This window comes from Camellia sinensis, chromosome 15, assembly GCF_055761805.1.
Source record: "Camellia sinensis isolate YWXY chromosome 15, ASM5576180v1, whole genome shotgun sequence".
Classification (NCBI taxonomy): domain Eukaryota; kingdom Viridiplantae; phylum Streptophyta; class Magnoliopsida; order Ericales; family Theaceae; genus Camellia; species Camellia sinensis.
The window spans coordinates 140,876,491-140,890,640 of NC_138975.1; the positions used below are offsets into that span (position 1 = coordinate 140,876,491).

The following is a 14,150-nucleotide window of genomic DNA, read 5'->3' on the forward strand; positions in this document are numbered from 1 at the left end:
GTTAAATTTGCTGCAATATCCAACAAATGCATTTTGAAAATAAATGGACCTAGTTCCTTCACTTCTAGTGATCAAGAGAAGAGTATTATATTTTGCATAAGAAAGGGAAGAATGCAAATTGCTCTCCTCAAGTATTAGATAACATTTAATATACTGCAAACATGGTATCTATCACACGAACCAAATTGTTGGTGAATTGGCATTTAGGCATATCCCCATTATAGCAGCATCACATTATTTGGAATAAAAATTACCAAAAAAAAAAAAAAGAATAAATAAATAAATGAAACAATTCAGATTTTGTGTGATGCGGTAAACTTTCAAATTTTTCTTGCAGATGACTAGCCGGAATTCAAGTCACAGCTCAACATATTACTAGACGGTTTTGCATGAGATGTGGGCTCAGACCAAGTTTTAAAGATATGAACCGACTGCTTCGAACCTGTAATATAGCAGGACTTCGTTCTTCCTCTGCCGCAGCAACAACTGCCTCAACTCCTTCCAGGTTGTAAACATTGAATGCTCCAACTGCGTATCCACCTTTTTCTGCATTCTTTACATACAATGATAGTCAGTATCTGAATAAAAGTCGATTATCAAAATTTTGGTTTAGAGGTCACTCACAAGAAGCAACTCCTTAGTTGACGAAAGTCTGACTGGACGAGCCCAAGATTTCACCACTTCTGCCAGAGCATTACTATCACCAACATTCCCTAAGAAAAGTGCTTTTTATAAGTTACACATCCAAAAACAGATTTCTGCTGAAAATTGAAGATAAAAAATTATATAGACACTGGAACTTACCGGGGAAAACAATATATGGAACTCCTGGATGTCTACTTTCAGGACCTAGCTGCCACAATGGAACGCCTGCCAAGGCTTGTCCAACTATTTTGGCACGTTTTGCTTCTAGAGCTTTTGTAGCAAGGTCTGATGAGGTGATTCCACCCTAAGAAAAATTAAATGATGGTCAACCTGAGTGTATATTTGTTTTTGTTCTTTTCTTTTTCTCTTTAGTCAACAAAATAATTTACATAGTTATTTCTTCACATTAGATAAATAATCAAAAAAGCATGAGAAAGGTTCATATTTGAAACTATAAGCGCTTGCTTTTGTTTTCTGTTGCAATTAAGAACATCTGTGCAATATATGGAAGCATTGTGTTACAATTATGAGCTTTGATGCCAACTCTGTTGGAAGCATTGTGAAGGAGAGGGTTTTATTCTTAAGCATGTCATGTGCTGATCAGAAAAGTTTGGCTTCCAAGATTTTTTTACTGAATTAACTAAGAGAGTAAGTAATAGAACACTACAAATTATCACTCTTATCCTCTTCAAGTCATGGAAAAAGAGAGAGAGAGAGAGAGAGAGAGAGAGAGAGAGAGAGAGAGAGAGAAATGAGTCACAGCATGTCAACAAATAAGTACCTTTGCAAGAATATAGCGAGGGCTTGTAGTTATCTTCCTAACTATTTCCACCAGTGCAGAGCTCACCTTGAAATTGATCTCCAAACTCTCAGCAGGAGCTGTCAGATGGAAAATAGAAAGCCATTTTAGAAAAAGAAAAGTTTTTGTACCAAAACAACCATGTACTTGAACCTATGTTACATGGAACGTGGATCGTTCTGGTACATGGAACGGGAACGGGAACGGGAACGTGATACGCCACATGCTCTAAAATATGATACGATAAGGGTAGACTTGTATATATTATACTTAAGAATTTAAGGTACTTCTAGAGTAATTTTTTTAACTCTTAGGCATCTAATAAAATGTAATATTTTCTATGAACATTACGACCCATTTTTTGATTTTTTGTCGTCTTGAATCAAAAAAAGATTTTTTGTCTTGTCAAAACTTAACTCACCTTAGATTTTAGTTCATTATATTTGATTTTTTTCCTCCTAAGATAACATTTAAGGACATTTATTGAAAAAAAACTTTTGGGATCGCTTTGGATAACTAAATTTACCGTTTTGCAACGGAAGTGTACCATGTTTCGGAACGTGCGTATCAATACGTAATTCGCTAGAGTATTAGCGTTTTCTGGTAACATAGACTAGAACTATTCGCGGCATTTGTTATTTATGTTCAAGACAATTAGCAGTTATCCTTCAATTTTCTTTCTGATCCGTAAAATTTATCGAAAGACATCTTAGGGGATGCAACATGTATACATCTGTAAGTACACCTAAAGAGAACAAAAACAGCTATACATTCATCTAGTCCCTATAAAATCCAAAAAATCCTCGACAGTTCGGTTATTAGTCCCGGAGCCCATCCTATAAAAAAGAGCATTGATTCCTTTCTACCCATATTATGCACATTTAATCTAGCAAATCCACTTTCCAAGCATTCCTACTGCTCTTTCAAACACTCCACTCTAACAATCCAAAAGCTGTCACCTTCCTCATGAACACCTAATGGACACAAAATAATGAAAAAACCAAAGCGCACATATCATTGGCCACCCTACAATGAATGAGGTGTCAACCGATTCTGCATCGTCCTTTCAGATAGAACATCAATTAGCCATAGTACACAATCCAATTAGCTATTAACAATTTTCTCATGAGCAGCTGACGAAACTAAAAACGTAATCTGTTGGGATGTGTCCTTTAGGCATGCTATACAGGATTGGAAGATTAACAAGGTGGAGGTTTTCCTCACTATTGTATAGTTTGACAGGATTAGATTAGGTAAGGAGATACTATGAGGTGGAATATGTATGGGTTACAAAAATTTGAAGCTAGGGCGTTTTTGGCTTTGTAATGTAAACATACTTTACATCGTGGAAGTTTAAGTGGAATAGGAACCTGATGTAGTAGAATAGATAGATTAAGTGTCTATTAAATGGCTTATTAGTTGTAGTGTATAAATAGGCGATGTAACACCCACTGTACTTGGTTTTTTTGGATTAAAAGAATATACATTGTGATTGGAGTAAAAGTTGGTTTCTCTCTCTATCCCTTAGTTGTTTTACCCCTAATTGGGGCATTTGTCTTTTCTCTCTCAATTTGATCTTAATTTGCATATGGATTGCATTAGAATCATAATTATTTTATGTCAAAATATTATGCATGGGTTAGTGTTAGATAAAAATTAATGGATAAGATATGAGGAGACTTACTTTTTCCTGTGATAAGCTCTCTGCTTGTCATTATTAGAGTATCCTTGCAAGCTTTGAGGAAAACATTTGCCATCTCAGCTGTTCGATTGATTTCCTCCTCCCTCTCTTCTATTGACTTCATGGCAAGTTTATCAACAGAAATCTATTCACAATAGGAAGGGAAAATTATTATCCCTTATTTCAACAATCAATTGGAAAATGATAAATAATCGATCTGAAAAAATATAAGCCGGTTCATGTCAATCTCTTATCTTGTTTCATGAAAAGATTCATAAGAATACCAATATCCCAAATAAGAAAGGACATTTAGCATTTGAATCACCTCAATAGTTCTTAACATGTGACCACATTTCGATTTAAGTTCTTCAACCTGTGGATTACAAAATTTTTAGTAATGAGCTATAATACAGAATATCAAGAATATTAGAGGAGAAGAAAAAGCAGAAAATTTATAGAAATCACTGACTTAACCTGTTTTGTAGTTTTTGGAACATATGATCCCACAACTATGAGTCCACCACTCCGTCCTTTATTTATTCCTAAATCCTCGGGCAAAATAGGAGCTTTTGGGATAATTCCTATCCGAGCAGAAACAAAGCTAGCAGCAGTGCGGCACAAGAAACGCTTTCCCTTCAGTTCTGCCTGCCAATGATATGCAGACCAGTTGAAGATATCTTTCCAGTTTTGAAAAAGACTTACCAGGGCTATAATATTCAACCAGAGATTTATAAGAGACATAAGATTTTACCTGGATCATTCCAGCTGCAAATACAGCCATATCTCTGTCACTAGCTGCATTAACTATACAGGTAGACCCCTGTTTCACCCATTAAATTGAAGCCATATTAGGTTATGTTGAAGTAAACTATTTAGTGGAAACACAACTAGGACAAACAAACAATCATTTTGCTGGATCAAAGCACAGAGTGTAATATGTACAGCACTTGTCCCTCCAGTATGCTTTGACAGACTAGAGTGCAATCTAGACACAAAAAAGAGTACAAGACTGACCCATTAGATTACAATAAAATTAAGCATGGGACTGAAAATCAAGACTAATGCAATCAACAAGCTGAGCATGCAGGGAACAAATCATGTCCAAAAGGAACTATTACATGTTGCTGCATCCAACATCACATGTTTCAGCTTACCTTCATTCCTAATTTTAGATTTGCTAAAATTATACTCTACATATAATTGACATCATCAACCAGAGCTTTGGTCATGTCTTTTCTTTTCTTCTTAGTCTGTTGGTCTTCACTGCAATATGTCGTATTTGCATGGATTACACGCATTTTTTTGGAAATAATAGTGGATTTTCTGAGAGAGAGAGAGAGAGAGAGAGAGAGAGAGAGAGAGAGAAGGGAGGATGTAAAAATATATGTATTATTGATTGATATTTTGATGTTTTGTATTTATTACAATTACAAAGATTCCTATTATATAGGAGTGTGTTTGGGAGTAGGTGGAGAGTAGGAGAAGTGTGGTAGGTGGTAGTGGTAGAGTGGGTTAGGTTTAGTGGAGTAGGTGAGGTGGTAGTGGTGGTAGGTGATGGTAAATTCTAACAGCCCCCCGCAAACTCAAGGAGGATAGAAACTAAGCAACTTGAGTTTGAAGAGAGGAACAAAACAAGAAAATACATAAAAATAAAAAAGGATAGGAGACACTGTATGGTCGTGTCAGACCGTTGGTGAAGGCACTGTATGGTGGTGTCATAACGTGGTAGAGGACACTGTATGGTGGTGCCAGACCGATGTAGAAGACAGTTTATGGGGTCATGTCGGACCGTTGTAGCAGACAATGCTGTGACAGTTGTTGTGACAGTTTACGGAGTCTTGTTGGACCCTTGTAGAAACTAACCGGAATCAATGTCGGGACAGTTTACAGAGTCTTGTCGGACCCATAAAGGAGCTAACCGGAATCAATGTCGGGACAGTTTACAGAGTCTTGTCGGACCCTTGTAGAAACTAACCGGAATCTATGTCGGGACAGTTTACAGAGTCTTGTCGGACCCATAAAGGAGCTAACCGGAATCAATGTCGGGACAGTTTACAGAGTCTTGTCGGACCCTTGTAGAAACTAACTGGAATCTATGTCGGGACAGTTTACAGAGTCTTGTCGGACCCATAAAGGAGCTAACCGGAATCAATGTCGGGACAGTTTACAGAGTCTTGTCGGACCCCTAAAAAATACACTGTATGATGGTGTATATAGGCTGCCCAAATATATATATATATGGATATATATAGTGAGCCCTCAAAAGTCGCGCCCTCAAAAGGCGCGCCCACTTTATCAAAAGATGTGCCATGAAAAGGCGTGCCAGTTTGTCGAGCGTCAAGAGGCGCGCGATGCGCGTGGCTGCCTCGGCTATTTAACCAAGACGGAGCCTGAGGCCGAGGCAGAGGCAGAGGCAAAAAAACCTGCGAAATCCTCTGAAAAATTCTTCGTTGTGCTGAGAGAGAGAGTCTGTAACACTCTGTTGCGAGAGATATTCTGTAACACTCTGTTGCCCAGAAAATGGCCTCGTCTTCCCGGAGTCTGCTCACTCTCTTTCCAGACCTCAACGAGTCAACAAGAGAGAAAACTGGTGCGGTGGCACTGGAACCTCAACCAAGCGCCCCGGAGTTTGCTCCGTTGAACTTTCCGATGCGGTCTGTGGAGCAAAGAATGGCAGTGCAGTCGGATGTGGAAGCCAATCAGTATACATTGAAGTCATGTGTGGAAACCATGACTGCGGTGACAAACTTGTCGAACCGGCTGCAGAGTAGGGCAAATGAGGTGCAGCAGTTAAACTCCCAGCTGGCTCTGCTCCAACGCATGTATAAGGATGCGCGAGCAGAGATAAGCGTGCTAAGGGCTGAAAACAAGGAGCTGAAGCGGAAGGCCACCGTGATGTTCCGATTTGGAGGGCCGCCATATGCTGCAGTGGAGGAGCAGGGAGTAGTGATCATGCCCAGTGGAGTGAGAAACACGGAGGCAACACCGGAAAGGGCCGCCCAGGACGGAGGCAAAAAGAAGAGACCGGCGGCAGAGTAGGTCAGTGGGTGGCCGTCTGCAGAAAAGAAAACAAAACTGTTGTTGTTGTGATTTTTTTTTTTTTTTTTTTTTTTTTTTTTGTGTAAAATGTGGATCGGGGTTGATCCCGATATGAATAAAATGAGTGTATTGTGCAAATTTGTAAATTGGTTGCAATTGTTTTTTTTTTTTTTTTTTTTTTTTAATAAAGTGAAAAAAAAAATTAAAATAAAAATAAAAGAAAGAAATAATAATAATATATTTAAAATAATAATAAGAATAATAATAATAATAATAATATGTTTAAAAAAGTGAGGCGGTGGAAAATGTGATGATGATTTTGGGTGTGAATAAAATATTTGATGTGTCTATGGAGGTGGAGTACCCACCACGTGAAATATCTTGAGGCATGTGGGGTGATTATTAGAGAGAGAGATGTTTTGTGAGGTGTGAATCAGGTCTGTTTGAGATTTGATTATGTAACAGGTAGGGTCCGGCGGGCGGTGAAGGCAAGGTTGCCGCCCGCCGGAAGGTGAAGCTCACCAAGAGCTAACCTATAGCTCTGATACCATGTAAAAATATATGTATTATTGATTGATATTTTGATGTTTTGTATTTATTACAATTACAAAGATTCCTATTATATAGGAGTGTGTTTGGGAGTAGGTGGAGAGTAGGAGAAGTGTGGTAGGTGGTAGTGGTAGAGTGGGTTAGGTTTAGTGGAGTAGGTGAGGTGGTAGTGGTGGTAGGTGATGGTAAATTCTAACAGAGGATGTTTAACTTTAGAGGCAAAGTCTGTAGCTTTAAACAATAACTGCTGCAAGCTTGTACAGTGTGACATATGAGCAGCACACATGTTTATGCGCTTGAAATAGCACGCTTGTGCATCACATGTAAGCACATTTAGAAAAATATCCAAGAAGAGATATCAACAGATATAAATTCACATAACAAGAATCAATTGCTTTACAATATATACATACAACTAAATTCAAGAATCCCTTAATTCCAACTACTAGGGGCTGGCATGAGTATGCACACAAACACAGAACCACACATATACAAATTTGCATGCATGAATGGAGTACAAAAAAAGAAAGCAAATAATTAGGATATAAAATTTACTGTGCCACCAGATATTTGCAGGTAGGCAATAAATGGACCAAAAAATTGAGCAATGCAGAGAATTGTCCTCTTTACCTTCCGCAAACTGCAAAGATGCTCACAAACAGCATTGGGTCCACCCTTCCTCAACAGTTGGATGGAGATTGATGCAACACTGCTGGCTTGTGTTCTGCCTCCAGTTTTCTCCTCCACCCACTGAAACTCAAATGAAAAGGTAAGAAAACTACCATACTGATTTTCTTCTGGACTGCATATGAACTACCACTTGTTTCGTGTCACTAATAAAAAAAAGCTACACCTCACGGAGGTTTGAAGATTTATAGCCAAAAGCAGCATCTTTGGCGAACTCTGTGTCCCCTGCAGGTACAAGCCTACAGACACCAATATACTTTTAAGAATGGTGGTTTTCAGCATGTTGAAACAAGACTCCCTATGAGTCACAAAAACAGAAAATGGAAAAAACAAACCTCTCAGAATCTGCAACATAATGTACATCATCAATGGTGTAACGGCCTCCTTGAAGGAAAAAGGGGCAAATGATCCATGCATCCATCTCACCCAGTACAGAAACAGCTGCATCTGGTTCCTAGATAAATCAAATATTATTATGTCATTCAAAAAGGTTAAGCTCAGAATCAACTTTTGACTGTAATATTAGAAGTCCCTGTCCTTGCCTCTGGAAAATGACCACGTAATGTTGAATCACCCCTCAGAACTATTGTAAAGTCAGTTTTCTCAACTGACTTGGCTGCAGTACATAGGTTTCGGCAGATATCTTCTACCAATACAGTGGCCTGTAAGAAGCCACGTATCTACTCAGCAATGCAATTTTAAATAAGAAAATACTTGGTGACATTTTACTTTCAAACAAAAAATTATTTTTCTTCTTGATAGAGTGCAAAAGTTTATTTATTTACTTTTGGAGGAACCACGTTACCTTATCAGAACTCAGTGCACGGGAGTTGGTCAAAATGAAAAAGCATTTAGGCCTTTTCCTAAACTGTTCAATAAGTGACTCAATGTTCCTGCAAATAAAAATGTAAAATCACTAGTAACTAAAGTTAAGCTTCTAAAATAGAATGGGATACAGGGTGTTTGTTAGGGAATGAGACTAACAGATAACATAATTACACTAGCGCATGAAAACAAAACACAGTAGCTGGCCTTTAGAATTAGAGCCATAGTCATTGATTGAAGCATATGTAGTGATGTCCCCACTAATGATGTTGCAAACTGGTAATACAATATTACTGACAAGACACTCACCATTCTGTTAACACTTCAATATCATGAACAGTCTGAGTTCCAGTTGGATCATCATCCAGAACAACCAATGTTTTTGAATTGCTCTGATTTAGTTTACATATATCATCAGTAGGATCCAGATGCCATTCTTGCGGAAGATATTTCAAGACAACCTCTTTCTTCAGAACGGGAAGTTTCCCTTCAACTTTAACACCCGTGAGTGTTTCATAAACCTGCAAAAATATGAAAAGATCGCAAATTAAACTGTAAGCAACCAATGTAAACCCTGGTTATCCTTATAGATAAACATATTTTGCCTTTCTGCACACATCCTTAAGGGTCAAACTATTGTTTTCTTGTGTCATTTCAGTGAGATCAGAAATGGAAACATTTCAGAAACATAAGAAAAACAATAAGAACTTCGAAACACATGAAAATGTTTGGGAACATAAATTACAACCTATCTATGTATAAACATTTCAGAAACATAAGAACTTGGAAACACATGAAAACATTTGGGAACATAAATTACAACCTATCTATGTATATGTAAAATAAATTGATAGAGAGAGATACAGAGAGAATGAATTATGTATTGATTGATATTATTGATTGATGTATGTTTATTGATATTACAAATGGTGAGTGGCTCATTATATAGGAGAGGGTGAGTGTAGTAGGTGAGGAGTAGGTGAAGTGGAGGTGGTAGTGGTGTAGTGGGTTAGGTTTAGTGGAGTAGGTTTAAGTGGGTGAAGTAGGTGATAGGTTTTAACAGCCCCCCGCAAACTCAAGGGGGATAGGAACTAACCAACTTGAGTTTGGAGAGAGTTACAAAACAAGAAAATACATAAAAATAAAAGAGGATAAGAGACACTGTATGGTCGTGTCAGACCATTGGTGAAGACACTGGATGGTGGTGTCATAACGTTGTAGAGGACACTGTATGGGGGTGTCATAACCATGTAGAGGACACTATATGGTGGTGTCATAACGGTGTAGAGGACACTGGATGGCGGTGTCAGACCGATGTAGAAGACAGTTTATGGGGTCATGTCGGACCGTTGTAGCAGACACTGTGTGGTCGTGTCAGACCGATGTAGAAGACAGTTTATGGGGTCATGTCGGACCGATGTAGAAGACAGTTTGCGGGGTCATGTCGGACCGTTGTAACAGACACTGTTGTGACAGTTGTTGTGATAGTTTACGGAGTCTTGCTGGACCCTTGTAGAAACTAACCGGAATCAATGTCGGGACAGTTTACAGAGTCTTGTCGGACCCATAAAGGAGCTAACCGGAATCAATGTCGGGACAGTTTACAGAGTCTTGTCGGACCCTTAAAAAATACACTGTATGATGGTGTATATAGGCTGCCCAAATATATATATATGTGGATATATATAGTGAGCCCTCAAAAGTCGCGCCCACTTCATCAAAAGGCGTGCCTGACAGAAAGCGTCGAGCCATCAAAAGGTGAGCCGGAGACGCGGCGAGGCACGTGAGCGACAGAGTGGCGTGTCGGCCTCGGCTATTTAACCAAGGTTGAGGCGGAGGCTGTGCAAACCAGTCTGAAACCGCCGAAAATCCTTTGAAAAAACTCTTCCGTTTCTGAGAAAGAGATTCTGGAACACTCTGTTGCCATTCTGTAACCAACCTTTCTCTGAAACACTCAGCAACCCATAACATGGCCTCGTCTTCCCGTTCAGCTACCCAGAATATGGCCTCTTCGTCCCGTGGTCTGCTCACTCTTTTTCCCGACCTCAACGAGTCAACAAGAGAGATAACTGGTGCGATGGCACTGGAACCTCAACCAAGCGCCCCGGAGTTTGCTCCGTTGAACTTTCCTATGCGGTCTGTGGAGCAAAGAATGGCAGTGCAGTCGGATGTGGAGGCCAATCAGTATACATTGAAGTCATGTGTGGAAACCATGACTGCAGTTACAAATTTGTCAAACCGGCTGCAGAGTAGGGCAAATGAGGTGCAGCAGTTAAACTCCCAGCTGGCTCTGCTCCAACGCATGTATAAGGATGCGCGAGCAGAGATAAGTGTGCTAAAGGCAGAAAATAAGGAGCTGAAGCGGAAGGCCACCGTGATGTTCCGTTTTGGAGGACCGCCATATGCTGCAGTGGAGGAGCAGGGAGTAGTGATCATGCCCAGTGGAGTGGGAAACACGGAGGCAACACCGGCAAGGGCCGCCCAGGACGGAGGCAAGAAGAAGAGACCGGCGGAATAGGCGAAGAAGTGAGGTCGGTGGGTGGCCGGCTGCAGAAAAGAAAACAAAGCTTTTGGTGGTGTTTTTTTTTTTTTTTTTTTTTTTGGTGTAAAATTGTGATCGGGGTTGATCCCTGAGATGAATAAAATATGGTTTGTTGTGCAAAACGATATGGTATGAATGGAATTGGAAAAAGATTAAAAATAATGTGAAAGAAAAATAAAGAAAGAAATAAGAAAAATATATTGGAAATCAATATGGTATTTTTTTTTTTTTTTTTAATATAATATATATATAAAAGAAAGAAAGTGGGGAACAAGGAGTGCACCAATTAAGCTGTATAATAAAAAAAGTTTGGGCGGTGGATGCAAAGTGAGGAGAGAGAGTGAGCAGATATAGAAAAGAAAAAATAAAGAAGTAAAAGAAGAAAAGTAAAATGGGTGGAAAATATGTGAAAAGGGAAAAGTATATATATAATAAGAATAGGGAATTGGGTGGCCCGAGGAGGTGCAATGCATTTGCTGATTGATTTATTTATTTTATTTGTTTGTGGTAGAGTGGATCACATGGGGTGAGCAGTGATAAACGTGTGAAAAGGGAGCACCTGGAAAGGGCATATAAGATAAAGGAGTGGGAGGATGACAATGACTTTCTTGTTCAGCTATGTAAATTATCAGGCAAACTGTTAAGGGGTGTTGAACCTGACTTGATGACTGCAGCAAAGATGGTCCTCCATGATTGGCAGAGGGGTAAGATACCCTTCTTTGTTCCTCCCCCACGGGAAGGAGATGACTTATCTGTGGTACCCAAAGAATCTGTTGTAGAAGACGACAAGGTGGTTGATGATGATCAGGCATCGGCAGCTAGAAGAGCCATTGCAAATGTTATATCATCCCAGCAGCTAAAAGATGTACCCATTCAGGAGGATCTTTTTAGCGAGAATGAATTAAGGGGTGAGATGCCTGACCAGGTTCCAGCCACCGAGGCATAGATTCCTGTTTCTAGTGTACACGTTACACCGCCAGAGAGAGAAGAATCTTGATAGAGCAGTTGCCATGGTGTAATAATATGTTGCGGAATGTGTGTTTTGATCCATCATTGTTGCAGACATGGTGTTCGACGAAATGTCCCAGAGAGATTTTGGGTTTGCTTCGGCGAGGTGGTGAAGAAGAGTGAAGGTATGTGTAGAGAATTTTAGCGGACTAGGTTGAGGTCCAGCGGGCGGCCAAGGCGAGGTTGCCGCCCGCCGGTGAAGCGAAAAATACTAAGTTCTTAACTTCGCTCTGATACCATGTAAAATAAATTGATAGAGAGAGATACAGAGAGAATGAATTATGTATTGATTGATATTATTGATTGATGTATGTTTATTGATATTACAAATGGTGAGTGGCTCATTATATAGGAGAGGGTGAGTGTAGTAGGTGAGGAGTAGGTGAAGTGGAGGTGGTAGTGGTGTAGTGGGTTAGGTTTAGTGGAGTAGGTGAGGTGGTAGTGGTGTAGTGGGTTAGGTTTAATGGAGTAGGTTTAAGTGGGTGAAGTAGGTGATAGGTTTTAACAGTATATACTATCCCAATAACCGATTAGTTGAACATATTTGAGGCTTATACATTGATTCACTTGAAAAGGGACAATTATAAAATTAAATCATAAATGTTAATGCCAAATAAAAATTATAATGTAATGTCAAAGAGCTCAGTGAAATCAATTGCAAGGGTATACGATATTACAGACAGAACATGGTTAATAAATAGAGGTTATGCAAAAGGTTAAACAAAGGATGAATAAAATATTAAAGATGAACAAATGAAACAAAACAAATCTGAGATGTTTCTTTGTTCTCATTGTAAGCTTTCTGTATTTCTGTATATTCAAATTGTATATGTTTACAAAGTGTTCATCAGTTTATATAGCCCTAAATCTATGACTAAACAAGGAATGACTGAAAAAGGAAATACGCCTAATTCCTATTTACACAACAATCTTTCCTAATGCCTAATTCCTAATATACACAAGCATGCCATATATACACAATCATGCCATATATATAATATATTCTCACACCCCCGCTCAAACTCAAGGTGTTTTAGCAAAAAACTCTGAGAGTTTGCTAAGAAGAAACTGCAATCGAGTTGTAATGTGAGTCTTGGTGAAGAAGTCCGCAAGTTGCAAAGCCGAGGAGACGAAACAAAGCGAGATAGAGCCAAACTGCAGATGCTGTCGGACAAAGTGACAATCAATCTCAATGTGTTTTGTCCGTTCATGAAAGACAATATTATGACCAATCTGAATAGCAATGTGGTTGTCACAATAGAGAGAGGTTGGAGAAGACTGAGGGACCCAAAATCAAAGAGAAGACAACGAAGCCAAACAATGAGCTATAGCACGGTACTCAGCTTCAGCAGTAGAGCGAACAACAACAGTTTGTTTCTTGCTTTTCCAAGAGATCAAGGAATTGCCAAGAAACATACAGAACCAGAGGTGGACTTGCGATCATTAACATCACCAGCCCAATCAGAATCAATATAGGCCACCAAGTCTAAAAAGGAAGTAGAGGACAACAGTAAATTCTGAAAGATGGTATCCCAGAGATAGCGAAGAATGCGAACCAAAACAGCCCAATGGGTAGAGCGAGGAGCAGAAACGAACTAACTAACCACATGCACAACATAAGCAAGATCAGGGTGAGCGACAATCAAATAAACTAAACAACCCACAAGCTCGTAATAGAAAGTGGGATCATCTAGAGGGACACAATCAGTAAAGTTGAGCTCCATGACGCACGGATACGGACATGACACGGACATAGAGACACGCAAATTTTTAAAAAATGGGAGGCACGACATGCTGGAGACACGTTTAATATATATAATTTTATTTATTTATTATATGTCTAAAATAAAAAGAAAATCATTAATTTTTATACAATTACAATAATAATAAAATTAATAAACATATTTTTTAAATTTTTTAAATAAAAAATGAGTTTTTTTAATAAAAATAATTTATTTTATGAATTTTAGGTTTAACAAAAATAAGGATAAAAAAAAGAAAAAAGAAAAAAAAAAGAGAGGGAAGAAGATAAATAAGGAGAGAAATAGAAAAGAGAGAGAGAGAGAGACGGGTGAATCAGCAAAAGGGGGGAAAAATAAAAAAGAGAAACAAAAGAGGGGAAAGTGAAATAAGAGAGCGAGAGAGAGAGAATAGGAGAAGATGATGGAGACAGATGACGAAGGGGAGAAGGAGAAGAAGAAGAGAGTAGACAAAGAATACCTTATCTTCTTCAATTGATCTGAACAGGTTAGGGCTCCTCTCCTCTCCTCCCTCGATCTCTTTCTCTGTCTCCTCTCCTCCCTCGATATTTGTCTTCTCTCCTCCGTCGATCTCTTTCTCTGTCTCCTCTCCTCCCTCGATCTCTTTCTCTCTTT

General features: G+C 39.0%; 1 protein-coding gene across 1 annotated transcript in view; it reads right to left on the bottom strand.

Moving 5' to 3' along the window:
• The window catches only part of LOC114268100 (ketose-bisphosphate aldolase class-II family protein), a 46,668-nt gene that overhangs the window by 2,593 nt on the left and 29,925 nt on the right, over window positions 1-14,150 (bottom strand). The window contains exons 23-36 of the mRNA XM_082910186.1: window positions 8,535-8,746; window positions 8,206-8,293; window positions 7,943-8,062; window positions 7,736-7,854; window positions 7,567-7,639; window positions 7,344-7,463; window positions 3,877-3,945; window positions 3,600-3,770; window positions 3,451-3,498; window positions 3,129-3,270; window positions 1,427-1,524; window positions 805-949; window positions 625-713; window positions 443-553 (exon numbers count right to left, since the gene is read on the bottom strand). Of these exons, the coding sequence (XP_082766312.1) occupies window positions 443-553; window positions 625-713; window positions 805-949; window positions 1,427-1,524; window positions 3,129-3,270; window positions 3,451-3,498; window positions 3,600-3,770; window positions 3,877-3,945; window positions 7,344-7,463; window positions 7,567-7,639; window positions 7,736-7,854; window positions 7,943-8,062; window positions 8,206-8,293; window positions 8,535-8,746 (1,605 nt within the window). The remainder of the gene's footprint in view (window positions 1-442; window positions 554-624; window positions 714-804; window positions 950-1,426; window positions 1,525-3,128; window positions 3,271-3,450; window positions 3,499-3,599; window positions 3,771-3,876; window positions 3,946-7,343; window positions 7,464-7,566; window positions 7,640-7,735; window positions 7,855-7,942; window positions 8,063-8,205; window positions 8,294-8,534; window positions 8,747-14,150) is intronic.